We start from the raw sequence: 19832 nt of genomic DNA, 5'->3' as shown, positions 1-19832 counted from the left end.
GTGTTGTCTTTGTCTCAACGTCGCCATTTCTACACTTCGGCAAACAAGTATTAAACATTCATGGTCTGCAAGTTGCACAGTTCCTCATTAATTAGTATTAATGAGTATTTTCTCTTCTATTGGTTAAATGAGTGTCTCGCTTCTCATGCTAATTAGGGTGGAGGAGAACCAGTGTTCTCCTTTTGGGTCAGTGGGTTTCTTGACTCTGTGGTTGTGATCTTCCCCTGCTGCAATTAGCCACTCTGCCCTTTTGGCTGATGGCTGGCCTTGTTTATTCCTCTCCATCTCATGGTTGTGTGGCCAAATCTCCCTGGCCTGTGTCTTCAGTGTCCCACGAGCTCTGGTCCCCACTGATTTATTATTGGCTGAAGTTTCTTCTCTCTACAACTGCTGAGGCTTATTAAACCTGCAATTACTGACACGTAATTACACAGAATTTCTCTGTCGGGAAGATGAACATCATGGTGTTGAGCTTTTACTGGGTTTGGTGTCTTCAAAGAGACACGAGCAGTTGTGGGTTGCTGTAAGGTTGTTCATTGCATGAATACATCAGTCTGGAAGGCAAGAGTTCAGGGTGTGAAAATCCATGTTAAAAGTTTTCTAGTATAGAGTCCCAAGGTAGAGCTTGGGTTATACATTACAGGGGAATCTTTGGTATCAGGTGTTCTGGGAAGTCTGTACCTCTCGAGTACCTCAGAAATGGGAAAAGAGAGAGGGAAATTGGGATACAAAGGAGGCTGCATCCTCCAAAAATTGGAGAGACCCCAGGGGAATGCCCCATGGCCTCTGCCTTTATTTGAATAAAGTTACAGGACTCCTCTTTCTCTTTTTGGACATAAAACTCTGGTGTTGGTGGATTAATTTTCCTGACAAACCCCTGCATTTATTTCCCTTCCTGAGAAGCTCAAAGAGTCTTGCATTTCAACCCACCCAGTGCAGCAGAGCTCAACTGAAACCTCTGAGGGGTTCTGAACCCAACAAAAACCAGCAGTGCAGCAGCATGCTGGAAGCTGCTCACTCACTCTGCTGTTCTCCCATCAGACAAAGCTGGAGCGAGCAGCAGCAGCCTCAGCATGAGGCTAAATTCCATAAGAAATTAAAAATTGAAAGGGAGGGTTGTACATTAGAGGGGAATCTTTGTTATCAGGTGTTCTGAGAAGTCTGTACCTCTCAAGTACCTCAGAAATGGGGAAAGAAAGAGGGAAATTGGGATAAAAAGGAGGCTGCAACCCCAAAAATTGGAGAGACCCCAGGGCAAGGCACCTGTGGGAACTCAGCGCACCTCTCCTGAGGGCCAGAGCTACCGAGAGAACCCTTGGGGAGCTCGGGAGCCTTGGAATGTTGCAAAAAGTACCTGGTGGCTCAACTTTGACCCTACAAGAGATGTACCACCTATATGTGGGGATATAAGAATCACTGGTGTGTAAAGGATATAGAAATAGAACATTTATAGGTTAAAGTACAGTTTTTAAGATTTCGGTACAGGGGGGTTGGAAAAACAAGATGGAGGGAGTTAGGGCCTGCCACATGGTTCTTCCTCCTTCTTCTTGTCTTCCATTTTCCGTGTGACGTAGGTATTTTTGATAGGTTTATAGTAAAAGTACACTTAGTAATAAAAATTATAAGTATTGGAGACGAAAGATAAATATAGTTTACGTAGACTTTGTTATAAAAAGATACGACCGCCCTGTGGGTAGTCAGAGTGCCTTTGGCTGCCTTGCTGGTCAGACCCCGGCTGGGCAGAAAGAAAATTTTTGTAGATAAGAAATAATAAACAACCTTGAAGACCGAACCTGAGAGTCCAGCCTTGTCTTTTGGAGCCCGAGAAGCGAGCCCATCTCACCCTTGTCTGGGCAGAGACAAATAACAGCCCGAGCCCGGACAGGCACCCAGTGCAGCAGAGCTCAACTGAAACTGCCCAGGGGTTCTGAACCCAACGGAAACCGGCGGGCAGGACCTGCCGGCGGTGCAGCAGCACCTTGGAAGCTGCTCGCTCACTCTGCAGTTCTCCCATCAGACAAAGCTGGAGGGAGCAGCAGCAGCCTCGCCATGAGGCTGGTCTCGGGTCTGGGCAGAGCCCTGCGGGCCCGGCGGGGCCTGCCCAAGCCCGGGGCCCCGCGGGCCGGGCCCAAGCGCAGGCCCGAGGAGCCCAGCAAGGCCCAGGAGTTCGCCCGCAGCCTCGGCGGCCTCGCCCTGGGCCTGCTGCTGGCCAGCATTTACGGGGCCCTGGTGCTGCTGGTGCAGGGCCACAATGTCTGGTACTGCCTGAGCGTCACCGTGCTCATGGGCGCGGGGATGGGCCTGGGCATGGCCTTCTCCATGAAGACGCGGATGGTCGTGCTGCTGGCGCTGCCACACTTCTTCACCAGTGAGCACCGGGGGTGCTGGGGGGTGCCAGCTCGTGGCTGAGCACCAGGGCTAAGTTGGGACCTTAGATACTAAAAAATTTAAACTTTCTGTGTTAAAAACACAGACCCTTAGGAGGTCTGAAGCCTCCTGAGTTGGCATGGATGGTCGTGCTGCTGGCGCTGCCACACTTCTTCACCAGTGAGCACCGGGGGTGCCGGGGGGGTGCCAGCTTCTGGCTGAGCAGCAGAGCTGAGTTCAAACCCTAGATACTAAAAAATTTAAACTTTCTGTGTTAAAAAACACAGACCCTTAGGAGGTCAGAAGCCTCCTGAGTTGGCATGGATGGTTGCGCTGCTGGTGCTGCCACACTTCTTCACTAGTGAGCACCGGGGGTGCCAGGGGGTGCCAGCTCCTGGCTGAGCAGCAGAGCTGAGTTCAAACCCTAGATACTAAAAAATTTAAACTTTCTGTGTTAAAAACACAGACCCTCAGGAGGTCTAAAACCTCCTGAGTTGGCGTGGATGGTTGTGCTGCTGGCACTGCCACATTTCTTCACCAGTGAGCAGCCATGGGGTGCCAGGGGGTGCCAGCTCCTGGCTGAGCAACCGGGCTGAGTTGGAACCCTAGATACTAAAAAATTTAAACTTTCTGTGTTAAAAAACGCAGACCCTCAGGAGAACATTACATTTGACCTAAACCCACAAAAAAAGTTTCTAAAATTAGTTTATAACAGATTAATAATGAGATTATAAATTATATTTAGCAGATAAGTTATATGTATCAGATTAATAATAAGATTATAAATTACATATAACAGATTAATAATAAGATTATTAATTATATTTAGCAGATTAGTTGTATATAACAGATTCATAATATAATATAACATATTATTTATATATTACAGATTAATAATAAATTTATAAGAAGTTTTATATAACAGATTATTTATATATAAAAGATTAATGATAAGATTATAAATTATATATAGCACATTATTTATATATAACAGATTAATAATAAGAATATAAATTATACTTAGCAGATTCGTTATATATAACAGATTCATAATATAATTATATATAACAGATTAGTTATATATAACAGATTAATAATAAGATAAGAAGTTATAGATAGCAGATTTGTTCTATATAACAGATTAATTATAAGATTATATATTATATATAGCAGATTAGTTCTATATTACAGAATAATAATAAGATTATATATAGCAGATTAGTTATGAATAGCAGATTAATAATAAAATTATAAATTATATATAGCAGTTTAGTTCTATATAACAGATTAATGATAATATTAATACTAATCTACTATATAAATTATATATAGTAGATTAGTTATATGTAACAGATTATTAGTAAGATTATCAATTATATATAACAGATTAGTTATATACAACATATTAATAATAATATTATAAATTATGTATAGCAGATTAGCTATATGTAACAGATTAATAATAAGATTATAAGTGTGTAGTTGAAATAGAAGTATGTAATATGACCTAACAGAAAACTTAAAGTTTTAAAATATAGTAATATATATAAAACTTAGATAGAAATTTAAGACAGTAGCTAATCCTTCTTCTTCTCCTTCTTCTTCATAAATCTAACTAGTATTTTATAATTAAACTTTAAAAAGTCCACATTGCAAAACACAAATTATTAGTTATTGAGTTAAAAATAAAAATAATTTAAGTGTCATCTCTTAATTAGATATTTTTTCCTTTAAAGACCTTGTAAAAATAAATACAAAACCATTTTGTAATTTATTAGTAAAATACTGTGGAACTCACAGTTTATAAGACTGTAATATAGATAAAAAATAATAAACATCTAAATCCAGACACGAAATACCATCTTGAGTGCTTTCAATCCCAACCCTAACAGAAACAAAAAAGAAATTAAATAACCAACATTAGTGGTGCCCTGTGTGAGGATGGAATTCACAACCTTCAGATTATGAGACTGATTATTTTGTGTCAGATTATGAGACTGATTTTTCCCTGTCAGATTACGAGACTGATTTTGCCTGTCAGATTATGAGATTGATTGATTTTTCCCTGTCAGATTATGAGACTGATTTTTCCCTGACAAATTATGAGACTGATTATTGCCTGTCAGATTATGAAACTGATTTTTGCCTGTCAGATTATGAGACTGATTTTTGCCTGTCAGATTATGAGAGTATTTGATTTTTCCTTGTCAGATTATGAGACTGATTTTTCCCTGACAAATTATGAGACTGATTCTTTGCTGTCAGATTATGAGATTGATTGATTTTTCCCTGTCAGATTATGAGACTGATTTTTTCCTGACAAATTATGAGACTGATTTTCCCTGTCAGATTATGAGACTGATTATTGCCTGTCAGATTATGAGACTGATTATTGCCTGTCAGATTATGAGACTGATTTTTCCCTGACAAATTATGAGACTGATTCTTTGCTGTCAGATTATGAGATTGATTGATTTTTTCCTGTCAAATTATGAGACTGATTTTTGCCTGTCACATTAGAAGATTGATTGATTTTTCCCTGTCAGATTATGAGATTGATTCTTGCCTGTCAGATTATGAGATTGATTGATTTTTCCCTTGTCAGATTATGAGACTGATTTTTCCCTGACAAATTATGAGACTGATTCTTTGCTGTCAGATTATGAGACTGATTTTTCCCTGTCAGATTATGAGACTGATTTTTCCCTGTCAGATTATGAGACTGATTTTTCCCTGACAAATTATGAGACTAATTCTTGCCCACTCAGATTATGAGACTGATTCTTGCCTTGTCAGATTATGAGACTGATTTTTCCCTGTCAGATTATGAGATTGATTCTTGCCCCCTCAGATTATGAGATTGGTTCTTGCCTGTCAGATTATGAGACTGATTTTTGCCCTGTCTTTGCAGAGGAGGGGAAGATGATGATCATGGTGCTGGCGCTGTGCCTGACCGTGCAAGGCCCTGGCACCAATCTCATGCACAACGTCTCCCAGGTCGCCAAGGCGCTGTCCTGTGGGGCTGAGCTGGCCCAAAACCAGACGGCTGAGCGGCTGCAACGTGCCAAGGAACCGCTGCTGAGTGAGCAGGGGGCTGGGGGAAGGTGGAGGGACTGGAGGGGGCCTTCCTGGAGGGGAGCAGACAGCCTCAGGCTGCTCTCACTCTTTGGGGTACGCTCAGGTGTCCCCTCTCTCTGCAGACTTGCAGAGGAAAATCAAGGAGATTGGCCAGAATGCCAAGGTGATGGGTGACCGTGTCCGTAAGTTCGTCCACTCCATCATGGACTCCACCAGACACATTGGTGAGTGTTGGGTCCTCGGGGGTGTCCCCAGCCCCAGCACCCCCTGCCCTCCTCTCAGAGCATCCCTGTCTCCAATGCCCGCTCCCTGCCCACAGCCCGGGCCCTGCGCAACGTTTGGATGTGGCTGTCGAGGGCTGGTAACATGTGTAACCGTGAGCTGGGGGATCCCCACACCAGCTGCCTTCGCTACATGGACAAGGCCAAGGACAGGTGTGAGCGTGCCCTGCCCCTCCTCTTCCACATCTGCTATGTTGTCCTCACCTTCAAGTCCTTCTGCGGCATGATCAGCACTTGTGAGTCCCTGTCCCTCTGCCACGGGGGGCTAATGGGGGGATGGGGCAGATGTGTCCCCATCATGGGGGCCCAGCCCTACAGAGATTCCCCTCTCTGCAGTTGCTATCCTGTTCTGCACCATCCCAAAGTACATCCAGACCTTCATCCGGGCCAACGTCGCAGCCCGTGAGTATCCCCGTGCTGTGTGGGTGTCGGGGGTTGTTATTGTTTTGCACAAGAGACATCTGTGGAAGTGATACAAAGCTTTAAACCACTCTCCCTAAAGAAATGAGAAAAGACTATTCTAAAAGTAGCAAACTAACTAAACTTTTATTTCTTTACATTATCAGTAAGAAAAAAAAGTTATAACAAGTAGAAAAGTGTTCTAAAAGTTTTGTTCTTATTCTTAGTACTCTTTCTTTAAGTTACTATTAATAAATTTTTTTCTTTATACCCTTTTAAAGTTTTAAACTTACTTTTCCTTTCTCCTGATCCTACCTCACAAGAAATAAGTACATTAGTAATTACCCAGCGCCAAACCCACCACACTCTTTAGTACATTAACCAAAAAATGTCAAAATCAACAAAATCTCAAATTAACAAACCAAAACCACTACACGGGTCCTTCTCTGCGCCCCTCTTCTGGTTCTGGCTGCAGTGCACATCACCTCTCATCACCTCTGCAGCCCTCACAGACGCCCTGAACCGTGTCCGTGCCGAGTTTGAGTTCAACATCTCAGTCGTGCACCACTTCAGCGTCAACCTCAACGCCAGCAAGAGCCTGGGCGAGGTGTCTGCCGATATCATGGAGGCCGTGCAGCACCACATGGAGCCCTACCACCATGTCCTGGAGCTCTTCTCCTACATCTCCTTCTTGGCCATCCTCTTCTTGTGGTACCGGTGAGTAGTGCCCTGGTGACCCACAGGGACGGGGACGTGGTGTGGAGATGCTCAGCTCCCCCCGCCGTGCCCCCAGCGCTGTTCGCTACCGGCGCCGCTACCTGCGGGACGACACCTTTGACAACGTTTACATCACGCGGCGCTTCGTGGAGATGGACCTGCGGTGCGCAGAGCAGGGCAAACCCACCGTGCTGCCCCTGTCGGCGCTGGAGAGGGGCCGCTACATCCCCCCAGGTCAGCCCCACCCCCGAGGGTATCCCCCTCTCGAAGGTTGCAAGGGGGAACCCTGAGATGTGTACAAAGTCTCTGCCTCGGCCTGCGATATTGAAGGATGAGTCGGAGATCTTTGTTTTCAGTCTCAGAAGTATTTATTATTTCTTATCTAGAAAAAGTTTTCCTCCTGCACAGCTGGGATCAATCCAGCAGGACAGTTCCAGGCGGTCTGACTGCCCTTGGGGCAGTATTATCTCTTTATACCAAAAACTACGTATTACATGTTTACAATTATTTTCCAATACGTATCACCTATACTAGACAGTGAACTTCTACTCTAAACCAATCTAAAAGTGCCAACATCACAGCTGAAGATGGAGGCAGAGAAGAAGAAGCAGAAAGGCTAGACACACCCAAATCTCTCCATCTTGCCCCCAAAACCCCCATACTAAAAATCCCAAAATCTACTTTTTCACCCAGTGAAAATATTATTATTACACTAATTAAACTGCAGAGACTTGCAGATCTTCATATAAAGCTGGCAATTTGCTCCACAGTTCATAATGGAACCCACAGGTGTTCTGGGCTCCGTGCCAGAGTCTCTGAGCCCCCTGGCAGGGGTCTTGGCAGCTCTGGATGCCCGAAGGGATATCCTGAGTTCCAACATCCTCCAGCCCAACCTCAGCCCTCCGACACGGCCTCACAGTGCTCCCGTGGCCGTGCAGGTGCGCTGTGGCTGACGAAGAGTGAGCGACGCCAGTACGGGCTGCAGCTCTTTGGGTTCCTGCGCCACACGCTGCTGGGGTTCAGCATCATCCTGGCTGACTACAGCATCTTCTGGCTACTTGACCTGTTCCGGCACCAGCTGAGCGCGGAGATCGTTGCCAGGGGTGAGCAGCACCCTTGGGTGCCCTGCTGGCTGAGGGTCAGGGCTGTGGGATGGCCCCAGGTCTGAGCTGCTCGCCCACAGCGCCGTCGACAATGACCGTCAGCGTCAACGGGACGGGCTACACCAGTGAGATCTACCAGGACCTGGTCTCTGCCTTCAACGCGCTGCAGGAGGGCGAGGTCTCGGTGCTGTCCCAGGTCTGCCTCATCCAGCCCGTGGAGCCTGACCACAGCACCTACATCACCATAGGTGTGCAGACCAGGGCAGCTGCACCCTCAACGACCCAGGTAGGTGGGGGGGTGTAGGGGGGTGCCCCCCCACTAAATTTGTTTTCTTCCCACCAGGAATCCTGTACGGTATCTGGCTCTTCATCGCCGTCTTCGGTTCCTACATGGCACGCCTGCGCCGGGCAGTGTGTGCCTACTACTTCCCATCCCGTGAGCTGGTGAGAAGCCCCCTGTGCATGTGTGTGCCCCTCTACACTCCCTGAGCCACCAGCTGCCCTCACCCCATCCCCTCCATGCCAGGAGCGCCTGGCCTTCCTCCACAACATCATCCGGGCACGGCGGGAATGGGCGTTGTTCGCCCTGAGCCGAGGGGGCACGCAGCGCTTGGCCAGCAGCGGGAAGAGCAAGCTCTTCCTTATCCTCATCTCCAGGTAAGCTCTTCCAGGAGGGCAAAAGGGCAGCATCATCCCTGGGGGTCTGTGGCAAGGACCTCTGGGATGGCATTGCCTCCTCACGTTCTTGCAGGTTCCCTCTCCTAGCTCGCCTCGCTCGCCGTGCGGGCATCCAGCGCAAACATTGCCTGACCTGTGGGATGGCAGAGCGGCCAGATTTCACTGCCTGCATCACACCCAACTGCAAAGGTATAGGAGCCCCCACAGTTTGAGGACCCCCTCCCCAGAAAATTCACCATCATCCCCTGACTGCCCCGTTTTCCACAGGGCTGTATTGCAGTGACTGCTGCAGAACCCTGAACAACATCTGCTCCGTCTGCATGGCCCCCCTGAGCTACCCCGACTCTGGGGATGAGGAGCTGTGAGCAGAGGGGGGCTGGGAGCCCACCTGAGCCTGGGGGGCTGCAGCAGGTGTGGGAGGGGGGTGCTGCAGCTCAGCCCTGCCCTCTGTGCCCTGCAGGGACTCCAGTGACGAGGAGACAGCGGAGCTGTGGCCGGGCCCTGCGCAGGCGCTGCGGGGCCAGGAGCAAGGGCAGCGGCTGCTGCAGCGCATCAAGGACATCATCAGGGGCTGGAGGCTCCCCTCCAAAACATCCAGGAGGCTGCAGGAGCAGCTGGAGGAGGAGGAGAGCGAGGGGCTGCTGTCCAGGTGAGGGCTGCTGTGGTATTTTATGAGACCCCCAACAAAGGGAGGAGTGATGAATCTGACTCTCTGTTCTTAGAAGGCTAATTTATTATTTTATGATACTATATTATATTAAAGAATACTATACTAAACTATACTAAAGAATGCAGAAAGGATACTTACAGAAGGCTAAAAGATACTAAAGAAAACTCGTGACTCCTTCCAGAGTCCCAACACAGCTTGACTGTAATTGGTCATTGAGTCAAAACAAGTCACATGAAACCAATGAAACAACCACCTGTTGGATAAACAATCTCCAAACACATTCCAAAGCAGCAAAACACAGGAGAAGCAAATGAGATAATATTGTTTTCCTTTTTCTCTGAGGCTTCTCAGCTTCCCAGGAGAGAAATCCCGTTGAAGGGATTTTTCCAGAAAATATGATGGTGACAGGCTGCCTGTGGGGATGGCAGTGTCCTCCTTCCCTTCCAGCACTGGTGTTGGATTATACTTTTTTCAGACATAGAGATGGGGCAACTGGCAGGTGTTTTAAAAACTTTTATATTTTTTCAGTCTCATGAGAAGGGTGAGACAATACAGATGTTATAATTCACGCCATCACAATCAGAATTACAATATGCTAAAAGTGTTTCTTAGTCTATTAGCTTTAACCACACCATACTGTAAATACCTCAAAAGTAATAATCTAAAACTACTCCTTGTGGGTCCTACTACAATGTATGTTTCATAGTTTTATTTCTCTAAAATATCTAGTCTTATTTGTAAAGCCATCCTTTAAAATTTGTTTCTAGTTCCATTTCTCTCTCAACAATGTCTGTCCTATAATATTTCTAAATCAACATTTCTTATCTCAAAGTTTACATACAAATACACACTATGTGAACCTTCTGTCAAAATTTAAATTTTTTTCCATAAATTTAAACTTTAAACATTTTCTATAAATTCTAAAGTTCTGTCAAACTTTGCAAATTTTCTATATTTCAAATAAATATTTTTTAAAATCTATTTTATAAAGTTTTATAAATTTTCTATAAATTCCTATAAAATTTTCTATTAAAAATTTTCTATAAATTTTCTATAACTTTCTATTAAAATTTTCTATAATTTAAAAAACCCAAAAATTTCTATACATAATTTTCTATTAAAACACTTTTATAAATTTTCTATACATTTCTATAAAATTTTCTGCATTTTCTATAAACTTTCTTTTAAGATCATCTATTAAAATTTTCTATAATTTTTCTTTAAATTTCTATAAAATTTTCTAGAATTAAAAAAGTAAAATTTTTCTGTACCTAATTTTCGATACTATTTTCTACCTTTCTATATGATAAATGGTCTACATTATATATATCATACATGTATATTTATATATATATTCTGTATTAAATTTTCCTATATGTTTTTCTATATTATATATATATTTATTTATTTTATATCTATAAATAAATATATTACATTTTCCCTATATTATAAATTTTCTATACAATTTTCTATAATTCTAGATGATAAATTTTCTATAATATATATTTTTATATGCATAGTATATGTATATAATAATATATATGTTTATAGATGTATGATGTTTATGAATATCTATGTTTATAGATGTCGACATAGATATATTAAAAATTATATAGATATAGGTATAGGTATAGGTATAGGTATAGGTATAGGTATAGGTATAGATATAGATGATATAGATGATATAGATGATGATATAGATGATGATATAGATACAGATACAGATACAGATATAGATAGAGATAGAGATAGAGATAGAGATAGAGATAGAGATAGAGATAGAGATGAGATAGAGATAGAGATAGAGATATAGACAGAGATATTCTATATAAAAAATTTTTCTATATTATAAATTTTCTATAAAATTTTCTATCAATCCATTTCCCCCCTCCCCCGGACTGCTGCTCCCCAACACTCCTCTCCCCCCTGCAGACCCGACTTTGACTACGAGGATGAATCTGAGGGAAGTGACAGGGAGCTGCAGGAGGTGGTGGTGTTACAGACCCCCGAGCGCGCTCCCTCTCCATCGGAGCATCCCCCGGGCGCCCATCCTGGAGCAGAACCCCGCGCTCAGAAAGCTCCCAACACCAGTGAGTTCCCGCCTCTCCTGTCCCCGGCAGGGCTGTGGCAGGGCAGGGCTGACACCCGTGTCCCCTCCCAGCCCTGAAGCGAGTGGCGCTCTCGGTCCTGCCCGGCCCGTGCAGCCGCTTCCTCTGGAGCCGGCCCGACGAGTACCGCTGCAGGAAAGCCTTCCTGGGAGCCGGCTTCGGGATGTTCCTCGGCCTCGGTGAGCGGGGGAATGCCCAAAGTCACAGGGGTCGGGGAAAGCTGCAAAAGGCAGGCCTCAGAGACAGCTGAACTGCTATACATTTTCTGTATTATATAGATGATACATCTATCTATCTATCTATCTATCTATCTATCTATCTATCTATCTATCTATCTATCTATCCTATATCTATGTCTATGTCTATGTCTATGTCTATGTCTATGTCTATGTCTATGTCTACATCTATCTATATCTGTATCTATATCTATATTTATATCTATATCTATATCTATATCTATATCTATATCTATATCTATATCTATATCTATATATCTATATCTATATCTATATCTATATCTATATCTATATCTATATCTATATCTATATCTATATCTATGTCTATTATATTGTATCTATATCTAATTATGCTGTCACGAGTCTTTTGTACTTTTGTCTGTGTTGTAATGTTGTTTGTCTGTGCTGTAATGAGCAGATGATCTATGTAATGTGTGATTATTGTTTGTGGATGTCCCTTTTGAGCTGGAGATGAGGTTTGTATTACCAACTCTTGGCAAATTGTTGGTGAGTTTTTAAGTCTTTGAGGAAGAATTAGGTACATTGGAAGAATGGAAGAACTGGAACATTATGAATATTAGGAAGAATAAGGAACATTGTTGGGTGTTCCAGGGCTCTGCCACTTCCTCATCATGCCTCTGGACGTGTCAGAGACGCTGAAGGTGAAGCTTACCTGGTGGCTGATAGGTGAGGATGGGGCAGGGAGGGGGCTGAGGGGATGGGCACCATCAGAAGCCCTGTCTGAGAACCATCAGGACCCCCAGAGAAGGGGGTTCTCTGTGGGGACCATGGGCTCAGCTGTCTGCTCTGCACAGGGGTGACTGCCCTGGGCTGGGCCACGTCCCCCCACTTCCGCTGTGCCAACCTGCTCATGGTGCCCAAGTTCCTGGGCAAGGAGGGTCGGCTCTACGTCCTCTCCTTTGTCTTCGCTGCCATCTACAACGGTAGGGTCCCCCCATATCCCTGTGTCCCCCAGTGGGCTCCTGGGAGCTGCTGGGCTCTGAGCCACCCCTGCTGCCACCAGGGCCCGGGACCAACCTCTGGTACAACCTGATGGAGACGAAGCGCTCGATGGAGTGCGTGGTGGAGCTACAGGTCAACCACACGGGACACCTCTGGCACGCATCTACAGCCCCCCTGCGCCAGGTCATGGAGGAGCTGGTGGTGAGGAGGGCTCTGGGGCAGGGCTGCTGGGGGGCTGGGGGAGCAGCATCAAGCCTCTGCCTGTGTCTGTGTGTGTGCCCTGGTAGAAGAGTGCGGAGACGCTCAACAGCGAGATGCACAACGTGTCCGAAGCCTTCGTGGAGCTGAACGAGCAGGTGGCCAGCGACGAGGGCTACGACCTGAAAGAGCGTCCAGAGACGGGCAAGGGGTCATCCCCCAGCACCCAGCAGCTCTACGAGACAAAGACCAGACTTCGCTGTGACAGTGAGCGGGGTGCACAGGGACTGGCAGCGCGTGGGGAGGGGGCTGCCCCGGATCCCACTGGGCACCCCGGCTGGGGGCTGGGCCGGTGGGCTGCACTGGCAGCTGAGGGCTCCTCCTGTCCTCCAGCTGTGATCAAGCTGGGCCTGCTGCGCTGCACAAGCCACTTCCGGAAAATGTACAAGAAATGCATGAAACGAGTGAAGTTGCCCCTCTTCAACCACCTCATCTGCCTGCCCATGCAGTTTGGGTTCCTCTGCCACATGGTCAAATGTAGGTGACCCTGACCCCATGCTTGTTGTATTGCACGAAATAGTTTATTTAGTTGTTGTTTTGCACTGGGTGATGGGAAATTTTACTGAGTATATTAGGTCATGTGGGTGGTTTTTCCCCTCCCCCATCACATGGTGTCTCCCTCACTCACCCCCCTGTTATACACACCTGGTGGTCAGTCCCATGGGTACCTGTCCCAGTCCCCATCCCCTTGGGTATAAAACTCCACTGCAAGGGTGCCACGCCCTCTTTCGCTGTCACCAGAAGTGTCCTGTCCCAAGCCAATAGTGCTTCTCGTCTTTTACTTTTGTCTATGCAAGTCCGGGTGGGCTAGAGTCTGAGCTAGCCGGATTTGGACTCATATAAAGCCCAGAAAACCACGGATTACTGCACATGCTCTCTTGGAGGGGCAGATCCAGTTCTGCCCCCGCAGCCCCTGGCATGCGGCCACAGCCACTGCTATCCCTGTGCCACCTCTGCAGTCATGAAGCGTTGGTGTGAGGCGAGGATCCCCGTGGATGGGAACTTCGGGCACACGTATGACCAGGTGAATGGCTCCGTCAACAGCCTCAGCCAGGAGTTCAGCGCCAGCATTACCTACAAGGTGAGTGCCTGGGCACCCTGTGAGTGCCCGTCCCCTGTGCCCATGGCCCTGCCCTGCCCCATGGCCCCTCTGCCACAGGAGGAGCACCAGGACATGCTGGTGGGCACCGAGATAGCGGCGCAGCTGCGGGAGGACGTGACCTCGCAGCTGCGGCAGGAAGGCGCCCGCCTGGGCCTGGCCGTCTCCTTCTTCCGCCTGCTGCTGTCCTTCACCTTCCTCTTCGTCTTCTTCTCGTGAGCCTTGGGATGGTCAGGGGCTGGGGGTGGCACCCCTGTGCCAGCTGCGGGGTGCAGAGGGGTGGGGGCCTTCTTGCCTTCTTTGGCAGCAGGTCTAAGAGGGGACATAAAGACAAGGGAGGGGTCCTGGGGGCTGCACCCAGTGTCTCCTTCACCCCAGACCTATCCTCTCCCACCAGGGCTTTCTACTACACCTATCAGTACTGTCACAAAATCGGCTTTGACAACTGCTACATCACCACCTATTTCCGCCAAATCGATGCTCGGCGTAGAGAGCAGGTTGGGCAGGGGAAAGGGGTGCAGGGCAGCCCCGTCACCCTCCGTGGGGTGTCCCAGAGGCTGCACTGAGACACTCTCTGCTCCTTGCCCAGAACAAGCAGTCATTGCTGCCCCTGCTCAAGGAGGAGATCTCATCTTTCATCTTCCCGTGCAAGCCGACCGTGCAGCGGCCTGAGCGGCAGCACATGGTGAGGGGCTGGGGGTAATCAGGGAGGTCGGAGCTGGGGACAGCAGGCTGTGACAGCTTCTCTACTCCCTGCAGGTGATGGAGCTGCTCAGGTGCATCCCACTCCTGCTCTTCCTCCTCTTTGTCTGTGGCCTGGACCACTTCATCTTCACCGTTCTCAGCATCATCCAGAACCATTCCTTTATCCAGTATTCCTACCAAAGTGAGCTCACGGCCCTGGAGGGCCAGCCCGTGGTCCCACCATGCCCCTCAGCAATGCAGGGACCCCCTCATCCCTCCCAGACCCTCCTCAGCCTCCCTATCCTCCCATCCCACAGCCAGCCACCACTTGTCTGTGAACGTGATGGGCACATCCCTGATGGCGCAGCTGCTGCGGGGCACCATCGGGGCCCTCAACACCTCCTACGACACCGAAGTGGAGACCTCCAACCTCGGTAAGCCCCTGCCAGGGATGGACCCCCCCAGCCAGCCCCACGCCTGGCCAGGGGCTGCCACGGGGGGCTCACAGCAGTGCCCTGTCCCCAGTCTGCCTGCCACGGCCCACGGGGATGACGAGGCAGCAGTACCTGAGCACCTGCCTGCCCCTGGGCCTGCTGGCCCTGCTCTGCCTGGCCCAGGTGTACCCGTTCCGCCTGCGCCGCGCCATCGCCGCCTTCTACTTCCCCAAGGTGAGCAGCCTGAGGGCTGGGCACAGCCTGGGGGGGGCTCTGGGGTGGGTTTTGCTGACCCTCAGGGTTTTTGCTGGCTGAGTAGCCACATGTTTGGGTGCCAAAATATTGATATTACCAATGCTGTGGATGGGACGTGTCTTAGCTTGTCTGGCCCCTGCATCTCTACCAAATAGTGGCAATTGTGGTGTTTCACCCCAGAGACACTTTTGGCTGGCTGGATGTTGCTGTTGGGCACGTGGAGACAAGTCCAGCCATGGCGGGGCTGCAGTGGTGGTGGGATGGAGCCTCCTCCCAAGGGGGGTCTGCTCCTTGGGTTTCCCTCTGTGGAGAAGCTTTGAGGTGATGGTGAAGGAAAGGAGTCGGTTCTGATGGAGGGTTTGGATCCAGAGCTTTATTCTGAACCCACAACAGCTCCAGCAGAACTCCTGACCCCGTGGGTGCTGTTCTTTTAACCCCGGGGAGAGGGGCAGGGAAGGGGCAGGGGAAGGGGCAGGGGAAGGGGGAGGGAGCCACCAGCCAGATACAGGAGGGGAGGTCTCAAGGGACAAAGGACACCTGGATGGCCCAGTGCCCCCCGGGAGTAGAGGGCATCCTTTGAATCTGCCCTCCTGGAATTCCAGGACTGACAGACAGTGCTGGGAGGGGAAAGGAGAGGTGACTGACACACCTGGGGGGGAATTATCAGGGGAGGGACCTGGGGTTCTGAGGTAAACCCTGAAATCACACCGCAACACTACTCCCCCAAGGTGAGCAGCCCGAGGGCTGGGCACACCTGGGGGTGGCTCTGGGGTGGGTTTTGCTGACCCTCACGCTCTCTGCTGGCACAGAGGGAGAAGGCTCGAGTGCTGTTCCTGTACAACAAACTGCTGCGGCAGAGGAAGAATTTCCTGCACCTGCAGCGCGGGGCGCGTAGCCCGGCAAGCCCGGCAGCCGCCCGAGATGGTGAGTGGGGACAGGGACACGGGCTGCCAGGTGGGGTTGTCACTGTCCCTTGACCCCACACGGGTCTGTCCTCGCTGCAGGGGACGGTGCTGCTGCGGTGGTGCCGCCGGCGCTGGCCCTGGCTGCGCCGCTGCTTGCGCGAGAAATGCACCTTGTGTGGGACCCCCGAGACCCCCCAGCACCAGCCCTGCCCCAATCCCGACTGCTTTGCCTTGTACTGCGAGTCCTGCTGGAGCCTGATGGGGGCCACCTGCCTCGCCTGTGGGCCTGCAGACCCCAACCTCGTCCAGGACAGCAGCGAGGATGAGGAGGAGCAGGGATATGCAGGATGAAGGTATTTGGGAATAAATATTTCAATCCCCCCCCCACCCTGTGCACGGTGTGAAGTGGGGTGTGTCTGCCAGGGGGATGTTGAAGGTGGGGTCTCTATTACACTGGATGATGGAGGTGGAGCACCTGCTGCTTTTGGAAAGGTCAATTTTGAGTTAAGAGCCTTTAACATTCCAGTCTCTCACAGCTGATCCCCACCCTGCTCCTGGGCATGGGGACAGGCACCCACAGGGTGCCCAGGCACACACCTAGTAGAGGATGCTGGCCCTGAATTCCTGGCTGGGGATGTGTATGGAGCTGTTCACCTGGAGCTGAAGTCCCCTGGGACCTTCTCCTTGCTCCAGCAGTTCATGGCTGCAGGGATGGAGTGGGATGGTGGCAGCAGAGCTGGAATCCCCAGGCATGACTGTGCCCCCCAAGGGTCAGGGGATGGGTCCCACATCTCCCTTGACCACCTGGCAGAGGAATCTGAACTGCATGAGCAGGCAGACCAGGTGGCTGATGAGGGGCATGGGCACTTTTTTCATGCAGGTGGCAAATCCAGGTGCTGGAAATGATCTCTCAGTCGTAGCTGGGGGGCAGAAGCCCTCAGCTGCCTGTGCAGCCCCAGCCCCACTGGCCCAGATCCTGCCCAGGGTGCCCTGTGGGGCTGGCACTGGGGCTGGGGCAGCCCCTTCCCATGTGCTGGCACTCCCTGCCCACCCCACTCCCATCCTGGGGAAAAGGGAGGAGGTTGTTTTCAATCTCTGTGCAGTAATGAGAGGGATAATCATGGTTATCCAGAGGTCTTTGCAAATAGAACAGTAGTTATTGGCAACAAGTGAAATGACTTGGATTTGGCACTGAGTGAAACTCACAAACAAAAAAGGAAAGGAAAGGAAAGGAAAGGAAAGGAAAGGAAAGGAAAGGAAAGGAAAGGAAAGGAAAGGAAAGGAAAGGAAAGGAAAGGAAAGGAAAGGAAAGGAAAGGAAAGGAAAGGAAAGGAAAGGAAAGGAAAGGAAAGGAAAGGAAAGGAAAGGAAAGGAAAGGAAAGGAAAGGAAAGGAAAGGAAAGGAAAGGAAAGGAAAGGAAAGGAAAGGAAAGGAAAGGAAAGGAAAGGAAAGGAAAGGAAAGGAAAGGAAAGGAAAGGAAAGGAAAGGAAAGGAAAGGAAAGGAAAGGAAAGGAAAGGAAAGGAAAGGAAAGGAAAGGAAAGGAAAGGGGAGAGGGAAAGGAAGGGAAAGGGAGAGGGAAAGAAAGGAAGAAAGGGAGAATGGAAGAGAGAAGAGAAGAGAAGAGAAGAGAAGAGAAGAGAAGAGAAGAGAAGAGAAGAGAAGAGAAGAGAAGAGAAGAGAAGAGAAGAGAAGAGAAGAGAAGAGAAGAGAAGAGAAAAGAAAAGAAAAGAAAAGAAAAGAAAAGAAAAGAAAAGAAAAGAAAAGAAAAGAAAAGAAAAGAAAAGAAAAGAAAAGAAAAGAAAAGAAAAGAAAAGAAAAGAAAGAACACTCTGCCCACCCTTGGATCCCGTGGTGTGCTCACTCCCTCCTGGCTGCGCTCCGCTGCTCGGATCACCCTTTCCCCCGAACTGCGTCCTTTAAAGTCCCTGAGCTGCGGAGCTGTGGCCGGGCAGATCTGAGCTTTCACCACCACACCCGTAGGCTCTCCCTTTCCCTCGGGCAGAGATGCAGACCCGGCCCCAGCGCATCCCCTCCTGCCCTTTCCAGTGCCGAATATTTGAGGCGCCCACATTTCATCTCCCAGTCCCACTCTGTTGTCTCCAGCCAGGCTGCCCAGCCCTGCTCTCTGCACAGAGCAGTAAATAAATCAAATGCCTCGCCCTGTGTGCGGCTCGGCCTCCTGCACGCTGGCTGAAAGAAAGAACCTGTCCTGGGACAACACCACCCCCCCGTGGCTCGGAGCCTTTCAATCTCCTTCCCGGGAATTCTTCCAGCTCGGTGATTTCCACGTCGTGAACAGAAGGAAAGGATGAGATAGAAGAGAGCAAATGAGGATATCTGCAATAAACAACGGCAATGCCGATCCTTACTAATATAAATTCCACTGACAACATCACTCCTGTTTGCATCAGCCATTTTCCCACCCTGGGAGCCCCAGGGGCTGCGACAGCAGGACAATCCTTTCCCTTTTCCTTTTTCCTTTTCCTTTTCCTTTTTCCTTTCCCTTTCCCTTTTCCTTTTTCCTTTCCCTTTTCCTTTTTCCTTTCCCTTTTCCTTTTCCCTTTCCCTTTCCCTTTCCCTTTCCCTTTCCCTTTCCCTTTCCCTTTCCCTTTCCCTTTCCCCTTTTCCTTCCTTTCCCTTTCCCCTTTTCCTTTCCCCTTTCCCCTTTCTCCTTTCCTTTCCTTTCCTTTCCTTTCCTTTCCTTTCCTTTCCTTTCCTTTCCTTTCCTTTCCTTTCCTTTCCTTTCCTTTCCTTTCCTTTCCTTTCCTTTCCTTTCCTTTCCTTTCCTTTCCTTTCCTTTCCTTTCCTTTCCTTTCCTTTCCTTTCCTTTCCCCTTTTCCTTTCCCCTTTTCCTTTCCCCTTTTCCTTTCCCCTCTTCCTTTCCCCTCTTCCTTTCCCCTCTTCCTTTCCCCTTTTCCTTTCCCCTTTTCCTTTCTCTTTTCCTTTCCTTTTTCCTTTCCTTTTTCCTTTCCTTTTTGTTGTTTGCAACTTTCACTGATGGTTCAGGACTCCATCCACCAAACCAACCCATTACCAGAACAATCCCAATATTTGTTCAGCACTTTTTTTCACCTTGGCTTGGGCTCCTTCCATGGAAGCAGCAGCATTGTGGACACAGCATTCTCCACTGGTGAAGATTAATATTCACATGTTCCTTGTTCCTTTAATCACAGTGTTTCTGATTCTGATGCATTCTGCAGTGTCATCCTCACAGCCTGCTGACCATGGGTTTAATTCTCCAGGAGCACATCGAGTCCTGTTGCTCACAGCTTGTAATTGCCAAGCTGAATTTCCCCGAGCCTTTGGTGCCTCATTATTACACTTCTGGCAGAGAAACCTGCTTCAAGCCCCAGGGCCAAAGTCATTCCCAAGGCAGAGTCACAGAATCATGGAATCATGGGGTGGTTTGGGTTGGAAGGAACCTTAAAGCTCGTGTCATTCCTGCTCCTGCTGTGGCAGGGACATCATCTGCTATCCCAGATTGCTCCAAGCCCTGTCCAACCTGACCTTGGACACTTCAGGGATCCAGGGGCAGCCACAGCTGCTCTGGGCACCTGTGCCAGTGCTTCACCACCCTCACAGGGAACAATTTCTAA

General features: G+C 48.6%; 2 protein-coding genes across 2 annotated transcripts; both read left to right on the top strand.

Moving 5' to 3' along the window:
* Positions 1-2049: 2049 nt before the first annotated feature.
* Positions 2050-12075, top strand: DCST2 (DC-STAMP domain containing 2; the record flags this gene model as incomplete). Its single annotated transcript, XM_084222973.1, has 17 exons — positions 2050-2368; positions 5279-5449; positions 5568-5669; positions 5765-5962; positions 6063-6128; positions 6629-6836; positions 6919-7076; positions 7781-7945; positions 8026-8193; positions 8289-8389; positions 8472-8602; positions 8697-8812; positions 8891-8984; positions 9084-9272; positions 11226-11383; positions 11455-11580; positions 12056-12075. 17 exons carry the CDS (start codon positions 2050-2052, stop codon positions 12073-12075), a joined length of 2490 nt encoding a protein of 829 aa, XP_084079099.1.
* Positions 12076-12269: 194 nt separating this feature from the next.
* DCST1 (DC-STAMP domain containing 1) lies at positions 12270-16586 on the top strand (the record flags this gene model as incomplete). The annotated part of the gene is made up of 14 exons (XM_084222970.1): positions 12270-12324; positions 12453-12581; positions 12662-12801; positions 12888-13065; positions 13192-13335; positions 13818-13939; positions 14018-14172; positions 14265-14454; positions 14547-14642; positions 14717-14843; positions 14959-15075; positions 15167-15309; positions 16140-16229; positions 16335-16586. The coding sequence occupies 14 exons, from the start codon at positions 12270-12272 to the stop codon at positions 16584-16586; spliced, it is 1938 nt and encodes a 645-aa protein (XP_084079096.1).
* Positions 16587-19832: the final 3246 nt, after the last annotated feature.

Source organism: Fringilla coelebs, assembly GCF_963513975.1.
Source record: "Fringilla coelebs genome assembly, chromosome: 29".
NCBI lineage: Eukaryota > Metazoa > Chordata > Aves > Passeriformes > Fringillidae > Fringilla > Fringilla coelebs.
Note: the sequence above shows the minus strand (reverse complement) of the source record. Positions and strands in the feature narration are given on the sequence as shown.